At 43.2% G+C, this 19,899-nt stretch overlaps 1 protein-coding gene across 17 annotated transcripts in view; it reads left to right on the top strand.

Annotated features, from left to right (window-relative positions):
• Positions 1 to 19,899, top strand: part of LOC128891508 (phosphatase and actin regulator 4) — a 224,540-nt gene that overhangs the window by 197,510 nt on the left and 7,131 nt on the right. For 11 of the 17 annotated variants that reach the window (XM_054151005.1, XM_054151009.1, XM_054151010.1 and 8 more), the window contains 9 exons: positions 4,607 to 4,831; positions 8,557 to 8,790; positions 8,867 to 9,116; positions 10,351 to 10,383; positions 12,484 to 12,629; positions 16,456 to 16,612; positions 18,149 to 18,204; positions 18,342 to 18,445; positions 18,683 to 18,855. In XM_054151005.1, the coding sequence (XP_054006980.1) occupies positions 4,607 to 4,831; positions 8,557 to 8,790; positions 8,867 to 9,116; positions 10,351 to 10,383; positions 12,484 to 12,629; positions 16,456 to 16,612; positions 18,149 to 18,204; positions 18,342 to 18,445; positions 18,683 to 18,855 (1,378 nt within the window). Of the gene's footprint in view, positions 1 to 4,606; positions 4,832 to 8,556; positions 8,791 to 8,866; positions 9,117 to 10,350; positions 10,384 to 12,483; positions 12,630 to 16,455; positions 16,613 to 18,148; positions 18,205 to 18,341; positions 18,446 to 18,682; positions 18,856 to 19,297; positions 19,356 to 19,899 lie in introns of all 17 variants that reach the window. The other 6 variants (XM_054151004.1, XM_054151002.1, XM_054151003.1 and 3 more) reach the window with 6 other exon arrangements.

Below are 19,899 nucleotides of genomic sequence, written 5' to 3'. Positions count from 1 at the left end.
GAAGCTAATTAAAAAGTACACCGCATTGGATAAAGTTACCTTGTTCGTTCTATGTAGTCATGCAACCGATTTCTGTGCTCTATTTAACCGCGTTGATATCGCTTTCAGAAACATTGAAAACTAATGAAAAAAAAAAACAAAAAAAAAAAACAAAGGACAAGTTTATTAGTTATGCGCGGCAAAACCGCGAGCTTGGTTATCGCAATTCAATCGAGCACGACGAACAAATGAATTTTTCACGTTCGACTGCTATCGTCGTTTTTCACTCGTTGCGGTTTGATCGATCAGTCGAGTTACTTTCTGACACTTTACGGGTGGTCTTCGTTGTTATTCGTTGCACGTTCCTAGTACGTACAAAATTCAGCAATAAATTATATCCTACTAAATGAACAACGAAAGCGAGTCACTTTTATTAGAAATATTTCATAATTATAAACTGTAGGATATTAAATATTAATAAAGATATTTATCAGATATTCATGGAAAGCACTAGAGATAGAGGCACTATTACGCGCAAGTAGAAAGCCGAAGTTTAAAAATAATTCGTTAGAATAATTCGAAAGCCAGACTTCGAAATTATTTTCAACCATAAATCGTCGCAATATATTTAACAGATTATGACAAATGCCCGAACAGGGGCTTATTCACGTATTACGATCTCGAGATCTCTTGGCACGTGTCTCCGAAACGTTTCGCGCGAAACCGAGGATGCGTGCAGGTGCGTGCGCGTCGATGCACTCGATGCACAGGTTCCTGCACTTGGCATAGAAAATGCAAGTGGAATGTCGAGCAACTGCGCGAGTCAAACTTGGCACTCAGAGCTGTATCAAACCAGCAAGAAAGTTGTTGCATCGGTTTCGATGCAGTTTGTGAATTATTTCGGTCGTGCTTCTTCCCTCGCTCGACAGATTTATACGCGATCGCAGCGATTGGATTATTGGAACTGTTCGAATTCTAATCTCGCATTCCTGCTGGACGTTGAACCTTTGACGTTGATAACCGAACAGCGCGAATACTCCAACAATTACTCATTTCACGTTTAGACCATCTATTTTAGAATTAGCTTCTACTTCGAGTTTGCTAGATTTGTACATCGGTACAGTAGGTACTAATTAATAATTGAAATTTAAATAAATCGATTACTACTTGCTTTGAAACGCCGAAAAATATCCGCTCGAAGAGCAGACGGTCTGCCAAAGACAATATGTACGCTTCGAAGCCTATTGTTCTTCGGGTATTTGAGGATGATGATGTTACATGCAAGTGCAAGAAAACGGAACGCGAATGCAACACGAGAGAATGCAAAACAGTTGGAAATAAACAGACTCTACCTATACGTGAATACGAGTAGTCTAAAATACAGCGGATACTTTGTATTTTCAGAACGCTGTTCGCGGCGAAGAATTCATTATCGACGAAGCGCAATGCTCGATGCTCGCTCATCGTATATCCACTTGAACCGCGATCGATTACATAACCGCAAATGATTTTACGCAACGCGATATTTATACGTAAAAATACAACCTAATTATACTCGCATTATTGTCTTGTCACACAGCAAACGCGTGCTCCAACCACGGAAACACGTAATGTTTAATGCTTGACAATAACACGAGAATAATATTAATTTATTCATTTCGCAAGGCAATAAGAATAACTGGAACCAGAGGACGGGAATTACTATAATAGTACCAGATAATGGCACATGATATTATTAAATGTGAATAGTGCAATGTAACAACCATCATGTTGTAAATTGTAAATATCATACTACAACGCGCTGCAATTGCGACATTGTAAATTAATAATTACCATTGTAAATTAATAATTACCATTGGAAACACTAATCAAAGGAAATTCTGTTGGTTACGGACCAAGGGATGGCAACCATAAACAACGGGACACCTGAGCCTAAGCGTAATTTAATAATTAAACCGAAACCTTCTTTATTTGCATTTATTTTTTTATTTTCGAAGCCTGAATCGCAGACGTTTAGCCTCTCCCCTAGATAGAAAATTCAGAAAGATCCCTAAACAATGGAGGCATTAGCACGCTTGTCCTTCGATCGAGTCGAGCCTAATAAATTTGCGTCTAAAGCGCGTCGAGTCGACTCCGTGGCAACTAATGACGAGAAATCTGGGGTAACGAGGGACGCCAGCGTCGAGAAGGTCGACGTTGGTGTTTGTCGCGCAATCCACCCAACGTTTCTAATCTATTTTCGTCCGTGTGAGTTTCTAGTTTCTAACAGTACGATCCGTGCGTTCCATCTACGCGGAACGACGCTCGCGTTCGCGACAAGTTCACCGTGATCGACTAGAAATCGATTAGGTTCTGGCAGCCGTGCTTGTTAACCCCTTCGCGAATGTTGCGCGATCAATCGAGGCTGGACACTTCCTTTGTTTTGACTATGGTCATTTATGACACGGAGAGTTAGTTTGCTGTTAAAAATACTCACGTAGCGTGGCTTTCGGAAAGCTGAGGAAGAGTCGGTTCGGAAGAATCGAGCATCAGATTTATTTGAATAATTGCGTTATACCTTTGTTGTACGAAGTTTAAAGAAACAAGAGGGCAGTGGGAATTAACTGGAATGTAGAAGTGTAAGTAATTCGGTGTGAAAAATAATTTCTGTCTACTGATTACATTTTTAGAAAACACATTCCTTTTTGTGACGAAAATAATAGCTACTTCGTTAAAATAATTATTGGCTCGAATGGAAGCTGGCTTGTGTCATAGAGTCGGTGAATGATCTTTATTACCCTTTTCTAATTTAATTAATCAGAAATAAATCAGTAAATTAGCTATCGGTTCTACGACAATATTCCTCGGAATTTGCGCGAAATATAATCGCATGCTTCACCTGCATCCCTTCCGTAACATGTTCAACGTTGGTTTCACTTTGTGGGGAATGTCCAGTCGGTCGACCTTCGGTCTCTCTACATTGTTGACGTTATTAGTTACGCTGCGTCGACGACTTGGTTTCGGAATTCCATTGGCGATCTTCCAAGTGGACGTCGAGGAACCCCTTTGGGAACGTAGAGGACCAGGTCGTGTGTATCATGCTATTCACGAGACGACGAAAATCCCATTTCATGCGGCGATACGTCACCGTCCGCGAATGATTTCGTTCCCGTCTGGGAATCCGTACGGGATAAATTCGATTTCTAGGATGCTGCGCATCTGATCGTTGTCTTCGTGTCATTCTAATCTCTGTTGGACCCCTTTGAATACCTCGCTTTTTTTTAAATATTATTTTTCACGTAATGTTCTTCTTGGTAAAGTACATGTGTTAAGTGTATCTTTGTTTTGCGTAGAATTAACCCCTTGCGCTCTGAGAATTTTTAATCTTCGTAGCGCGTTTTTGGCGCCCTTTTTGAAAATTATAAGTGTCCTTTTACTCGCCAAAATTTATAAATACTCGTGTAAATACAATGTGTATGAAGCGCAGCGGTCCAAAAAGGAACGCATGTTTGCCTTTGCTCGAAAATTCCTCGAGCGCGAAAACAGAGAAGTTAGTCACCCGGTGACGTTCGACTCCCCTCGATGAAGGATGACAGAAACAGAGAGCCTGACGCGGAGGTGGATGGTCAACGATCTGAACCAGCATCTGGCAACGCGATCGCGCAATTTATTTCTATCCACGGTCGTATGACGAATCCTTTGCTCCCCTTTTAAATTCGTAGAGCAGGAACGCGTTCGTAGCTTCCTGAAATGACCATTCCGACTCCTCAGATCGGTATTATTAGACGGTGCTTGTTTTATCGAAGTTATCGAATTTTTCCTTTTAAGCTTCGATTCCGAGGATTCGTAAATCTGAGAATCATTGGCTCCACTTCCAGTTTTCATTGAAATAATCGTCGACGATTTGTATCCGCCGCTGGTCGCACGTAACAAAGATAATCACGCTGACAAAGCGGACGCGGAACAAATGACCCAACCGAGGATTTGTAACCGAAAACGGCGACAAATACGGCGAAGACAAGTCTAATCAGGATTAATGCACCTGTGCGTTAGTGGTGCAATTTTTGTCCTCGCCGATAAATCTGCGAGAACGGGACGTAAATTGTAGTTTACGCGGGGGATCTAAACGAACAAGTTTATCATCTCCTGCGTTAAACAACATCACTTGGTAGCCACGACTGTTCGCGTTCGTGTTGCTAACAAGCACAATTGTGAGCTACTTTCGTGGTCGAATAAAATCGGTACTGTGGAAGAACGTTTGCGTGCACGTTCGTTAATTTCACAATATTTCTGCTCTCTTTCGTGAAACTACCCTCTGCGGGTGTATCTATCGTTGAACAGAAAAGTAGAAGCTATTTAAGCTTAGGTATCGGAGTATACAAGAACGAACAGTACAGTATGAACTCGCGTTAGGACACTCTGGACAAGGGAAGTTCGGCAACTCGATGATTCAAAATTGAATCCTCGCAGACACGAATATTTCAAAGAGAAGATACTCGCCAATTTCCACGAAGCTTGCAATATTTTCGAGTCTCTCAATCGTCGAGCCTCTCTTGACTCGGTCGTAGCTGGTCGCTCGCGATTCCCGAACGCTTTTCACCGCCCACGCTCTGACCGGTTTCGAATCTTTTTTTTTTTTCTGTTGCAGAGCCGAAGCAAGAAAAGACTGAACAGAGTGCAAATGGCGCGGTATCGCCGGGCGGTGAGCCGCAAGCGAATCAGGGCACGGCTACGACCGGCAACATGCCGGTTTTGGCCGAACCCCCGAATTCAGGGGACCAGCAAAAGCCGTGTAGGCCGCACAACCTGGTATCGAGGGCGGTATCCAGGGCGGTATCCAGGGATGTAGGCAGGAGACTCAAGCTGATCGACAGTGAGTACAGCGAATATAGGTTAAACGCGTTCCACTTTGTAGGTGTTTGGGATTGGTAAACTTCGGGAAATAAGTATTTCTTAGCTTTCGCTACGTTTCACGGGAACGATGATAAAAAAGAAAGAGAGCAGAGATAAACGACAAGTACCTCCTTAACGCTAGAACCACCGATGCATACCTGCTAAACGTGTTACTATATCCAAGAAATTATAGCAGCGAGGAAATGATCAGTTTGCCAATACAATCACCCTTAATCCTATTCTAATAACGATCGTTATTTACGCGTGGATCAAATCGATTTGCTCGGTAGTTAGAGCGTTAAAAAATTCACGCCGCAAACATCCTTCCGACAGTATAATGGATCGACGAAAGTTTCTACGGCGTTATCCATCACATAATCGCTGCAAGCTACGAAGGAAAGCTCGATCATGCAGTGACCGGACGCGTCTCGTATAACGCCAGACGCGACAGAAAATTATTGTAATAATTTCACGAGTTACGATGCCTCGTTAACCGAGAGTCTGGGAATACTGCTTCTCCGATAAGTTCTACGACACGAGGGCCTGGCAAAAGTGCGCGAATGTCAGGAACGAAGGTAACGCGCGATAAAAATCAAGGGGGCCGTTAACCAGTTCACCCTTAGAAAGAAAAAAACTTTTGCGTCGAATTAATCTCGTATTTTATTCGTTAATAATCCTGCTATTAAATGCACGTGGAATCTCTCCATCTCTCATCTCTGTATATCTGCGTTTAATGATGTTTGGTTAAAAAAAATATATAATTTAATTTTCGTGGCGTTTTCGTAATGACAGATTACAGACGATCGGTCGTAATCCCGTCCATGGCACGCTCTGTGTCGACGCGAGAAAGCAGTAAAAATAATACGAGCGGCTTATACAGATTATCGGCTTTTCAGATTACGTCCATCGGCGCCACGATTGAAATAATAGGTTCTGTATTGTGAAAAAAATTGTTCGACGCTCGAATAAGCTGCGCGTTATACGAGACAGGGTATCGATATTACACGTCGCGCGTTAAAACGCGATTTTACTATTATGAGAAACCTGGCAGCCAATTTAATACAGCGATACTCGTTCTCCTATTTCCCCCCGAGCGAGATATTAAATACCGCATATCGACTCGCGATATCTAAAAATCCTCGTCACCGTCGCAAATCACGTTGGCTGGAACGAGTTGGAGTTCAAGGTTATCGACTGTTAACGTGTGCTGCCCTTTGTCGTAAAGAATTTGTTATTAGGTAATATTTCTGCGTCGTATTCTCAGGCACAAACTCGTATACCATTACAGGAAACAGTTACGATAGCCATAGGGACAGATAGTTCGAATCTGGCAGCACAACAGAGAGCACTTCGTTTCTCTGAAAACCAATACTCCTTATTATAAAATTATCCGTCAAAGGCAACAAATAAAAGTAATTGAAATTGTAGACGTTCAAGAGGCGTGACAGTAGCGGAAAAAGGAGTCATCCATATTTTTCGAGAGGAGTCAAGTACGCGACCCAGTCGCGTCGGTTTTCAACCCAATGGCTCTCCCAACTCGTCGAACGAACGTTATATTTCGTTAACTCGTACCAAAGAGTTCGCTAAGCGAAACAGCTCGAGATAAAAAAGAACAGCATCTCCATTCCCAACCAGAACCGAAAGTTTCCGTCAATTTCGCGAGAAGTTCCCAAGAAGGTAGAAACGATAAACTTTCGTGTCTCTTGGTTCCCCGTCGCAAATCGCCTTTAAAACTCCCCGTTTACCCACGAAACTTCAAAGTTCGCTTTTATCTTCGACTTGTCGCTCCGCGAATTTACTTTCCGATAAAATCTTACAACGTATACACAACTGCTATCAAGGAACACGCTCTTTGGCAAACGCGTCTTGCAGATTTTTAAGGCAACCGTAGAAAAACATCGCTCCTCCGTGCAAACCGTTCCACGGGGTAGAACGTTGACGCGGAGTATCTCGCTCAGTGTTCTGAGAAAGAGAATTTTCAACGTCTTAGCTTCCATACGATATTTATTAGAATTTAAAGCTCACGTTTTCGAGTGGAAGATTTGTCTCAATCAGAATCAGGGACTCGATGATACTTTCAATTCCATGTCCCCAATAAATAGAATAACATTCTGATTGAATTGACGAGCGCGAAAAGCGTCGATTCTCGGTACCAGCAAACTTCCACGAGCCGAAGCACGTAAACGCTTCGTCGCGTCATCGATCGCGGAGTCTTATTAACTCCTGACAATAAAGGAGACGGGGAACGAGGTTCGGGCAGAACCTTTGTCGGCCAGCTAAAAGTGATAACGTCCTCCAGGAAATAGCACCCTCGTCGCGAGCACTTAGCCCGAAGCCTGGCGGAGACTCGTGACGCGCGAAAGACAGCGCCGTAGTTCTCTCCCCGTGGAAATAAGTTGGTAACAGGTTTTCGTTGCAGTTCCTCGGGCGTTCCTACGCCGGAGACACGGAATTTCGAGGCTGCCCTCGAGTTCTCTCTTTAATCACCCGAAGACTTCTCTTTGCGAGCCCTCCCCGATCCTCTTTCGCTGCCGGGAAGCTTCGTTTGTTCTTTTCTTCGGAAATCATCGTTCGATCACCGAGTCTCTCAAAGACTCGGGTCGCGTCCCGACGAAATTGCATCATTTAGAGCGCGATCGGGAGCCCGAGGATCGAGAGATCCTGGAAAAAGGAGACACGTGTCGTAGGTGATCCTCTCCTCGAGGAACGACGCAACCCTTAGCCAGTATTCGCCTAGATTCTAGGCCCTAGAACGTGACTCGAGTCAAAGTTTCGGGGATGATGTAGAAGTGTCAAAGCTTTTTCGCGTGAGGAATAACTTTGCGTGGCTGGGATTTCGTGGCATTTCCTTGATTTGCGCGGATCTCGAGATGCAGCAAGAGGAATTTTTGGTGATTAGGAAGAACTTGGGCTTCGTTTTTTCCATCTTAGAAAGATCAGGAATAAATTAGACTCAGCCCGAGGAGAAACATGTAAATATTTGTAGGAATATTAAACTAGTTGCTTTGATAAGGAATCCTCGCGTAAACGTCACAATGCGGAGACGAGTAAACGTAATAAACTTCCCAAGCGTGCCAGCGGAGCGGGAAAGAATTTCAATTTAAAAGTGGAATCTCGATTTCCGGGGGAATCTCTGCGTCATCGCTGAGATATGGAATTACGCGATTCCCTGTTGTAACGCCACCGGAGTCTTAATTTATTACGTTTTAGCGAGGGCGGCGCCGTTGCGTGACGAATTAAATCGCGACGGGAAATGATACCACGCGACGATGAAAAAAGGAGCAAGTAGAAGCGCGAATCACGAGGGAATCCGTCGACGGGACGAACTTTCAGAAAGGAATTTCGTAATTCGTCACGGGAACGCTACGCGTACTTGCCAAGCCTCCCGCCAGCTATACTCTTCTCGGTGAATCATGTTTCCCGAAACGATTGGCACGCGCTTCTTTTCCACCAGAATCCCGGTGTCTATGAATAACACTGTCCACCTCGTTTGTGACATTCTCGGCCAGGCATTAAATTCCTGCCATCTCGTGTTAGGTATGAACATTTCTCTGCGTTGCTATTTCGTAAGAGGATCTTTGGAGCGTTGAGATTTTTGGGGGAAATTATCGAACCAGTTCAAACTTTGTAGGTATTGTATATTTATTTGAAATGCATTTGAAAAGGAAGTTACAATCAACGTGTGTTCTTTTCGTTTGTTTTCAGGGAAGAATGGGGTCCTGGAGCCGAGCGCCGAGGCCCAGGAAGTAATCGAATGGTGCTTCCCCCTCCCGTCTCAAAATACGATGATGCTGTCGGAGCTTCCGGAGCCGCCGATTCCGTTGAGCGAGATCGGACCGATTCCACCCCCGCCGATGTTCAGTTCTTCGAGTCCTACTCTGTTATTGGCCAAACAGCGACAAACGAGGAACCCGTTATCGTCAGACTACGAGGAAGAAGGTACGCCATATATCATCCACCCCTCTCGTAGATCTTAGAACGCCACTGATATGACTATGTTCCCGGTGTGTCGCAGAAGACGAGGAAGACTTCGACGTGGAGGACGACGACAACATGTATGTGGTCAGGATGTCTCAGCCAGACCCGGCCATCGACACGTCGAGGGTCGAGGAGATACCCGCGAAGGAGCCTAAGTTTCACGCGGTCCCGCTGAAGAGCGTGCTGAAGAAGAGGGGCTCCGGAAGCGGGCCTGGAACGCCGCAGAACACGCCCACGCAGGAGAACAGGCCGTTGACCCTGCGCCAGGAGCTCCAAGCCTCCTTCAAGTTAGTGCAATTCCAAATGATTCTCCGCTGAGAGACGCCCTCCAGATTCGATCATTCTCGATAGACTCGAAAGGGCCTGTTTCGCCAATTGTTCAAATTAGAATTTCATTTACGCGTTGTCTAGTCGTAACGAATCATTAGTTTATCGTTTTAGACCGTGTGTGCTTGCGGTCATTTCAAAGCATACAGAATAATTTTATGCTTTTCGATTCGATAGAGATTTCTTCGTAGTTCTAGATTGTCTGCGATGAAAAGATTTTTACGTTCACCTCGTAACATAAATTAGGAAAAACTCAAAGACTAGTTTCATTCAGGTGATGTCACGTAACAATCTTAGCGTACTCTTCGGAAATGCTTTCCTCGAATCCCGTAAATTTTCTAACCCAGAGAGGACCGCAAACACATGTCCAATAGCTTTAAACGAACGACTAGTGACCCCATCTCACCTCAGCGAGTCTCGACAAAAGTTCGAGCGCCTTGGTTGAACGTCCACGAGTCTTTTCTTCGATTCATCGGAAAATTCGGGCCTCCTTCAAGGTTCGACGACGTTCTAGGCACCGAGGCGCGACAATTGTCCGTTTCACTCGATTCTGTTTTCGTTTAAGCGGCTGAGAGTCTCTCAGACGTTTTAATGGCCGACGATGAAAGGTCCACGGACTCGAGCCGACTGTCGCGAGCTTAATTACCGCGGGCTTTAATGGAAAACGTAGCCGAAACCCTGAAGTAGCCCGACTCGTCTTGGAACGTCGTTCTTCACCTTCTGGCCTTGTCATTTTCTCTCACGCGCACATGCACCGCATTCTATCTCGAATTCTGTCGATCACTTTACTCACACGGACAGCGGCATCGCGCTTGTTTCGGTTCTCTATCGACCGAGTGTCGTTGGACTTGCGATTTGTTTCGCGGGGAACTAATCAGAATCTGGATTAATTACTATTGTCGACTCCCTTTGCCTGAGTTTTATTTCATCTCGCGATCGAGAATTTTCATTGCGAAAACACGTTTGTTATTTCGATATCGTTTGCACGGTTATAATTCGATAGAACGAAGGCGCAGCGGGTTCTTTAGAGTTCCGAAAGCGACAAAACCAACAGTCGAGCGAGACTCGATATCGAAGGAATCGAGAACGATGCTCCGGGTTAAAGACGAATAATCTCACGCAAGAGTTAACGCACATCCATTAACATGTTATCAGTCATTAGTAAAGCATCGTATTTTTCTTATGCTTAACCAGAAGGCCACCGTTAGGGCCTAGGAGGAGAATATGGTAATTGGGCATTGCTCTAACTAAGCATGTAAACACCGATACGGTTTATATATAATATACAAACATATATATATCTATATGTATGTATATATATATGTATAATATTATAAATATTTGTCTTATCCGCGGCGGTTGATCGCAGAGAACAGACAGTGTTTCCGATCTCTTTGTCTCTTTTTATCTTTCAAAATTTTGATCGTATGATGTGCTTGTATTTGAATTGAAGTACATGGTTTCATATGGCGTCGATAAACAATTCATCGATCTTGGTTTCATGCTCGGAATCACTTTGGAATATAAATGAATCGTTTTATTTTATTTTAAAATTTATTTGATCCAACGATATTCCATAAATTAATTAAACCTTTAATACGTAATCTCTGTTTCGCATAATTTATTTTTTCATTCCGCGACATGAAACCAAGAACGTTCCGTTGTTTATTGGCTCCACAAGTTTGTATCTTTCACTTTCTTTCTCTCTTTTTTCTCTCACTGTTTAATTTTCCACCTTGTTGTATCGATCTTTCGTCTCTTCCTTTTTCACTCTTTCTCGTCTCTCTGTGTGTCAGCATCACGAGCGCCGTGAGCATGGTAAACTTGCGACCTTAAGCATGAGAAAACCTTAGGGAAACCCATTGTAAACTGTCGCCTAACGCTTCACACGTACCATTATCAGCGCGGTCGAGAACCTCGAACCATCGATCGACGAGAACGAGGATCTCACGGTGTGATAGATCAAGCAACACGTCGGGAACTCCTGACGTTTTCTTTTATTTTCCCTTTTTAGTAGTTTTTTTCTTTTCTTTTCTTTTTTTTTTTGTATCACTCTTTGTGTTCCATTGGCGTGGCTTCGACGCTTTTAAGCTCGTTCGCTTCATCGACTTGGAAACGCGTCGAGAATTCGAATACACCCCTTCGGAATCCTTTCGCGACTCTTCCTTCGACTAATCTCGCGGAGAAGCAAATAATTTCTAATTGCTTCGACTTTTAAATTATCCCAATATTTGAAAATCCTTTCACGTGTTTGTGCAAGTTTCTGTTAATATACCAATGTCCTCTATAAGTGTCGACTATGTATTCTTAATCCTTTACGCTGTAAATATTAATTAGTCCAACCCCAAAACATCGATGTTGTGTGTGTTTTGGCTCTCAATAATTTCGAGATTTAAACGTTAGGGCAAAGGGCTAGGAAAATGAAACCTTCAATATTAATTTACCCAATTCGAAATCCTACCATCGATTATGTACGATCTATCGATCCCAACAGAAAAATAAATGATAATCGAAGCAAACCAAATCGAGCGACGTTTACTTCCAGACGTTAGAACGATCGTTCATTCGCTAAACAGATTTATAAATGGAGAAAAAAAGTTACTCGCGACACATGTCAACGCAAATGAAAAAGCATACACGTCGCGAACGGAACAGTTATCAGCGTCGACGTCGTTGATAACACATTTCGAAACGGACGACGTCGGTGTCCGTTTCAGAGCCCAGCAAGTTGCTTCTGTTATCTTCATCGACGTCACACTGTGCATTCTCCACCCCTACAACCCACCTCACCAACCCTCATGTCACTGGCGTTGTTTCATCCCCTCCATATGCATCTCGTACTTGAAACGTCGTAGAGTAGAACATTGATTCTAGTAGCGTCGACCAACGTTACTATTGGACCTGTCCGAGATCCAGGGAAAAAGCAGACTACCTAGCAATTGCTAGTTAGCAAAGCTTGATTCAAACACCGACAGTTCGCATTCCTGAAATGTTCGCATATTCCAGGATCTCGAACAGCTCTGGCTAATAATAATCGGTACAAAATCATCTGGTCGATTGAAACCATCTCCGCAGTGGAAAACTAAAAGGAATGGCTTTGGGTAGAATTTCAATTGGTAAACAAAATTAATCATTTTAGAAATTTAATTTCTTCTTTTACGAGTTTATATGCCCCGATTTTCATTGAAATTTAAATACTTATCCAGAGGCACCGTTTGTAAGACCTCGTGGGGATTGGGAAAGTGGCCCCGATAGGCCAAGTGATTTTGCTCCGATGTTAGGGGACGTATCAATCCAACGTCTGATCATCTTCGACGCTTCTTCCAGCAGTCGACCAGTAAGATTCGGCCTCGCCCTGCCGAGTACTCTGGAGAACAAGGAGAACGCGAGGCCGTACGTGATCAGGGAAGATGTCGATGGCGACTCTGGTGACGGACAGGTACTTTACAGGGACGACTACGACGACGAAAAAAGTAAGTATCGATTTAATAGCTATTTTATAATGGAGAAGGCATGGCCAAATATTTATTAATTACATTTACAATAGTTTCGGTTTACGAAACAAATTATAATCCTATCAAAAAAAAAAAACAACTGGACATTACGTAGCCTTCAACTTTCGCTCTCGGAGCCACAGGTTATAAAACGCTACTTAAACGATTGATTTTGTAGTTAAAAGTTAATTCACGAGTCGAACAACGGCCAAATTTCATAATTTTCCGCGCGAAAGCCCCGCGGCGAGTTTTTAATTTTCGCTAGAATCGTATTACTTTCTACTTGAAACTTTTTCACGTTTGATATTATACCCCTCGGATCAAATTTATTTTGAAACTGCGTAAAAGAGTATCGTGTTCATAAAATATCAACATGGAACTCCGTGTAGAAATCGAGTACGTGACAACTTCGCATTTCAATCTTCGTCAGATTGAGCTACGAGTGAGAGATTGACGTTTCAAATTCTTTTTGATAAAATAATTCGGTCACCAGTGATTGATGCTAACTTTTCGGTCACTTTTCGACACCTCCTAGCACCTACTAACATTTCCTGACATTTCCTAACATCTCCTGACTCCTCCTAACACCTCTTAACACATCCTAGCACGTCCTAAAATCTACTAACACCTTCTAACGCCACCTGACATTTACCTTTAATTTCTCTTCATTTCCTAACACATTCACTCCTTTCCCTGGCACACCTCTTCGGTCCTCAAGTGCTCCAGATACAATAGGTAAGTTTCGGTTCAGAATTAAGAATTATAATACCACATCACTCATCAAGTTCTCCTGATACAAAAGGTAAGTTTCGGTTCAGAATTAAGAATTATAATACCACATCACTCATCAAGTTCTCCTGATTCAAAGGGTAAGTTTCGGTTTAGAATTAAGAATTATAATACCACATCACTCATCAAGTTCTCCTGATTCAAAGGGTAAGTTTCGGTTTAGAATTAAGAATTATAATACCTCCTCACTCATCAAGTTCTCCTGATACAAAGGGTAAGTTTCGGTTCAGAATTATGAATTATAATACCACATCACTCATCAAGTACTCCTGATACAAAAGGTAAGTTTCGGTTCAGAATTAAGAATTATAATACCTCCTCACTCATCAAGTTCTCCTGATACAAAGGGTAAGTTTCGGTTCAGAATTAAGAATTATAATACCTCCTCATTCATCATGTTCTTCCGATACAAAAGGTAAGTTTCGAGCCAGAATTCGATACATACCAAATTTCCTTCGTGCCACCTCTTCGCATATCATGTGCTCCTGATACCAAAATGCAAAAACGGCCAGAATTCCGATACGTACCGGAAAATTTGCCCCTTGAATTAGGCAACCTATACTTACAGATATGTCGGGATGGTTGCCTGCCCGTAGGCGCAAACGTGCCACCTCTTCGCATATTATGTGCTCCTGATACAAAAATGCAAAAACGGCCAAAATTCCGATACGTACCGGAAAATTTACCCCTTGAATTAGGCAACCTATACTTACAGATATGTCGGGACGGTTGCCTGCTCGTAGGCGCAAACGTCCCACCTCTTCGCATATTATGTGCTCCTGATACCAAAATGCAAAAACGGCCAAAATTCTGATACGTACCGGAAAATTTACCCCTTGAATTAGGCAACCTATACTTACAGATATGTCGGGACGGTTGCCTGCTCGTAGGCGCAAACGTGCCACCTCTTCGCATATTATGTGCTCCTGATACCAAAATGCAAAAACGGCCAAAATTCCGATACGTACCGGAAAATTTGCCCCTTGAATTAGGCAACCTATACTTACAGATATGTCGGGATGGTTGCCTGCTCGTAGGCGCAAACGTCCCACCTCTTCGCATATTATGTGCTCCTGATACCAAAATGTAATATCGGTTCAGAATGCGATACGTACCAGAATATGTTTCGTGCCACCTTCTCCGTGAATGTGAACAATCGTTCGCCTTCATCGTAGCTCTTCCGGTTTCTTTCGTTTGGAACGAATTACATAAACGATAAACGGGGCTGCAACTGTCGCCATTTCTAATTGGAATTTTTTCTCCTTTGTTCTTTGTTAACGTAACGTCGGCTACTTGACAATTAATTCCAGTGATTGGAACCGACTGTAACCATTTTTCTAATTGCTTTTTAGAGAATTTCTTTTGTGCCAGCCCTGTCGAGCTTAATGGTACACTCAGCGCAATAATTATTACGAAACCTGATTCTTTCACGGTAATATTCTTTCTCTTGACGGGGAAAGCAATTTTCCTGGATAGGAGATTGCACATTTTTTGTTGCAATTTTCTCGCTGTTTTATTTTAGATTCATTAGATTCGCATATTTAGCGTTTGGAGTCAAATTAACGATGAATCTTTAATGTTTAATTTAGTACGATTGAACGCACCTCTGCAATTCTCGTAAAAATTCCTCGAAGTAACAAATACATCAACGAAACGATTCACTCGAGTTTCAAATAATACACGATCGCACTTTAATTCAGCTTGTTAGGCCATCGTGAGAACATGTTTGTTTAAAATCAGCGCGCCTCAAAATTTGTCAAGCATTCAACTCCCAGGGATTGAACTTTTAAGTGACAGTCGTAGCTGTAAATGTGACAGGAATTTTGCATACCTATTACGAGTCCTCGCAGGACCTTTCCGCCGGAATTGAAGGCGCGAAGGGACCGACCAGTGGCAGGCTCGTTTGCCAAAGACCTCAGAATCAGCATTCGTAGACCAGACTAATTATACTCGCGGCGAGATACGTTTATTCACACAGACAGCCGCGCGATCACGCAAACATCTCGAAGGTTATATTAATCCCCGAAGATAGCTGGCAAGTGGCTCAGTATGCTTCTGGCCGTTGTTTTGCTTCGGTTTTCCACGAATCGTTTAGCGTCTCGATCCGCCACGCGAATCGAAAACTCGAGTTGCAAGCGAAAATTCATCCCTAGTGTGCGCGATTTTTCCATGAAATGTTTGTTTATGGAAGGTAGCTTCCACGTTGATGGTACACTTTGATGTTTCCTTTGGTATTTGCCCTTTACCAATTCTCTATTTTCGATCTGTTGGTTAATATTAGTGTTGTAACACTGGAAGAAGACCCAAACGTCGTCGTTTGAGTTAAATTAATTCCTAAACTAATCCTACATTTTGCTCTCATGAAATAAAATTCAGATTTAAATTAAAATCGCTGGTTTCCGATTCGACATTTTCTCGCGAGTGAGATCAGAATCCACGGAGGCGTCCGAGCTTGGAGTTAGGCGTGGTGGTAGTCGTCGCGAGAGCAAACGGAGCGATGACACCATGCTGTCGATCTGGACCGCGTCGGCCCTGTCGATCGCCTGTGGCTCGATCAAACCCTTCAAACGCGAACCGTCTCTGCGTCGCAGCAACAGCTGCTCCTCGCTCATCGATGGTAAATCGCGTACAAATCGGGCTTAAAATAGAATAAAACGCTTCGACGAGAGATTATTGCGTGTTTCGATTCCGACGTTTTCTATTGAAGTAGCGGAAGTTGAAGGTGAAACGTGTACCAATGGCCTATCAGTGTCGAAGAGGACATAGGATTGTCTATATTAGTTGTTCTCTGTTAGCTACGCGATTAAAGCGTCATGTCATTCTTAAAAAGCAACAGTGCAACGAGTCAAAACAATTTATCTGATATCTCTGGTTTGTAACTTTCACCTGAAAAAGCCTCGGCAAAAGTGACCCAGCTGTCGCGATTCGGGGTTTCACTTTGAAAAGGGAATAAATCCGAGACGAAGCGTGGTACCGAACGGTCCAGGTATGGTTTAAATTGTTTGTTTAATTGCAGGCCGGTTGGCAGCAAAGATTGCGCGCAAGGAGTCGCTGTCGCTGAAGCTCGCCCTTAGGCCTGACAGGCAGGAGCTCATCAACAGGAACATCCTTCAGCTGCAGACGGACAATGAGAGGCAGGAAACGAAGGAGGCAATTGGTGCCAAGCTCATCAGGTGAAAAGATTCTCCATCTTTCCTACAGTTTCTTTATTTTTGTATGTTCCATAACGGTACCAACGTTTCTGGATTTGAATAAAAGTAACCGAGGAAGAACGGTTCACACTCTGATTTACGTGAAATATAGATCCAAGCTAGATCTCCTTCCTAGTCAATATTCAATTGTTAGGTATTTATGATACAATTAATATACTAAATTCAGAAATGGTCCAGAAGCTCCCATATCCCCTTCAGAAAGGGCCCTTCATTGTTTGTATATGGAAACAAGTTTACTCCCTCGCGAAAAAAAGGAACATATTAAAGCTGAACGTCCTTAACAGCCCTGAAATGAAATCGGAAAAACGATAGAAAGAAGCGTGCCAGGCATTATTCCAAGGAACACCCCAGCCGCCATTCACAGGGAGCATTGAAGCGTCCATTGAATCCTCGCGTATCTTGCGTGGCCGTGAATAGCGACGCTACTCTGGCCATAGAAAGGCGAGTGCCTGAACTATTCGCGATATCGATTGCAAGCCCAACGAGTTACGTTGGAGCAAATCGATGCACTCGCATCGAGTCTGCTACGGAGAAACCGCCGGGGGGTCTCCTAAATTTAGCAATCCACCAAGAACGCCGAGGATTTGTTTCCCCAATCTGACCGTCTATGGATTCCGAGGCGATCATGGCCAACGCCGATGAATGGACCTGTTATCTAGAGGCGTGCTTCGCCTCTCCATCGTTTTTCTATGTTTAGAATTCATTCGTGTTTCCATATTTAAAAAGAGTTGCACTCGCTTTTGCTACGTAAGACAACATCCGTTGTAATCGTTGAAATTTTGAAGACTCTCTCGAATCAGTTCACGAGTTGATAATACCAACGGTTCCGGTACAATGACCAATATTACTCCAGATCTGCTGGCCGAGCTCATCGGTGAAGCTTATCTAACAGATCCAGTCTCAGACGCGACGCTATTAATCGCTCGAGTAATCTGCTCCAAGTGATTATATACTGATAAACCATCGAATAATTGGAGCTTCGCACCTAAAGCGGGATTTCCTCGATAAGCTTCGCCGATGACTTCGACTAGCTATCCGAGACGAAATAATATTGGCTTTTGTATGTAAAACAGCTGATCGAAGCACGTTTTAACATAAACGATAAGCGTATCATCAAGCCCTGATCTTGAATACATAAATGTAACGAAAACAATTTGTCCCAAAACGCCCCCGACGACGATTACACAAGTACCTTGAGAGATTTCAGGGCTAAAATGGCCCTCACCCGAGAGATTAGGAACGCTTAGGGACTGGTACGCATACTCCTGTCTGAATACACTCTGAATCATTCGTGGAGCCGAGTCCCCATGTTGATTGACGAGTCCTACGAGATCATTCCTGTCTTTAGAAGAGATTAACACCGGATCAGAAAGCAAACAGTTGGCTGTGGTGAATCACTTGTTTACCCCCGCGCTGGTTTTATACCCTGTGTTGACCGTTTGAACCCCCGAAGAGGATTAAGAAGATAGGCTGACTCGCGTGGCATTGTTGTTGCAGGCGGCTGAGCATGCGGCCAACCCAGGAGGAACTGGAGGAGCGAAATATCTTGAAAAGTAAGCTCCTATTCCATGAATAAGTATAATGTTGAGTAACTGGGTGTGGTGTTGCCGTTTCTTTTTGCTCGCGACGCGTGATAAATTAAGTGGAGTACCGTCGGGGATGAATGAGACGACGTGTAACGTGCTTGCAGAGCAAAGTCCTGCCGAGGAGAAGAAACAGAAGGAGGAAAAGAAGCGATACCTGCTGCGGAAACTCAGCTTCCGACCGACCGTCGAAGAGCTTAAGGAGAAAAAGGTACGATGTCTTCCATCTGTTGTTCGCTCCTTGTTACCGAATAGAATATAAACGACAAAAGTCACGTTAATATCGTAATACTTGTTAGTTTAAAGAGAGTTCAATAAAGACTAGAGTACCGATTTAACGAAGTGAACGAGTTATATCGCAAGTCGACGAGTCTGTTTCTGATACGAGACCTCTGAATGATACTCAGAACTGGCAGAAGACGAGATAACGTTCTGTTTCCCCTCGCAGATCATCAGGTTCAACGACTACATTGAAGTCACGCAGGCTCACGACTACGATAGAAGGGCTGACAAGCCTTGGACGCGGTTGACTCCCAAGGACAAGGCAGCTATTAGAAAGGAGCTGAACGAGTTTAAGAGTTCGGAGATGGCCGTTCATGAGAACAGCCGACACCTCACCAGGTACGCTGTCTTCTTTTCAACCCTCGGAATTATTCTATACGAAATCACGTTGGGACAGATTGGAACTTTCCTGGTAGAGTTAGAGGTCTAAAGTAATGAAGTAGCATTCCAAATTTAAGAAATTCGAGCTCCTTTCAAGTATCCTATCTTAAAACATGAGAAAAGTGCAGGTAAAATAATGGGCTTAATTCGAAAAATGAATCGATAATATCGGTAGCGTGGCTGACAACGTGTCGAGGACTCGTCGTAGAGACTCTTACCCTAACGGATGATATTCGGACCACGTTTGCTAACCCTCTGGGGACGGAGCACTTTCGAATAGAATTATTAATACGGACGAGGTTACAGATTACTCGAAAATTTGTTTCGATTCGTTGAATATTACGCGCTTACAGAGTGGAAGAATTCTTATTGATTCGATTGCGTACGTTACATGTTACAGTTTTCTATGAAATGGTATCTTTCGATCGCCAATACGAAGACCTGGTTTCCACCTGCAGGTATCGCAACGATTACCAGACTCCAGTCTTCCTCCCTAAATCTTTTCTAATAGAACAATTATTTATTTCTGTCTTGTAGTTTTCCGCCAACTTTCTGTTCCCTACCGGAAGTAGATACTCCACTTCAGGACGTCTAGATATTCCTTTAAAATTATTGTCATCCAACTGGTCCATCTACTTTCTCTTTTTAATGTTTCTTTCGATTAATTGTCTCCGCCATTTTTTTTTCTTTTTTTTAATATACGCACACAAGTCCGCTAACCATCTTTATTCCACGCATATATATTTTCGCAATTTACGATAACATTCTGTTTGTTTACTCGTATTTCGGTATCTTCGGCACTCTTCTATTTACTTCCTCTCTATTTGTACCTATATGTATACATTCACTTCTATCTATTCGTTGTACTTCCAAGCATATTTCCCCCAAAACCAAGGTTGTCGTTTTTTGTTTTTTTTTAAGTAACGTCGACAGGATTATACAGATACCGTCCAAACCAGAAAAGAGTATGTTAATGGAAATGTTCCGGCATCCGTCCCCAAT

This window comes from Hylaeus anthracinus, unplaced genomic scaffold (genome assembly GCF_026225885.1).
Source record: "Hylaeus anthracinus isolate JK02 unplaced genomic scaffold, UHH_iyHylAnth1.0_haploid 12002, whole genome shotgun sequence".
NCBI lineage: Eukaryota > Metazoa > Arthropoda > Insecta > Hymenoptera > Colletidae > Hylaeus > Hylaeus anthracinus.
Note: the sequence above shows the minus strand (reverse complement) of the source record. Positions and strands in the feature narration are given on the sequence as shown.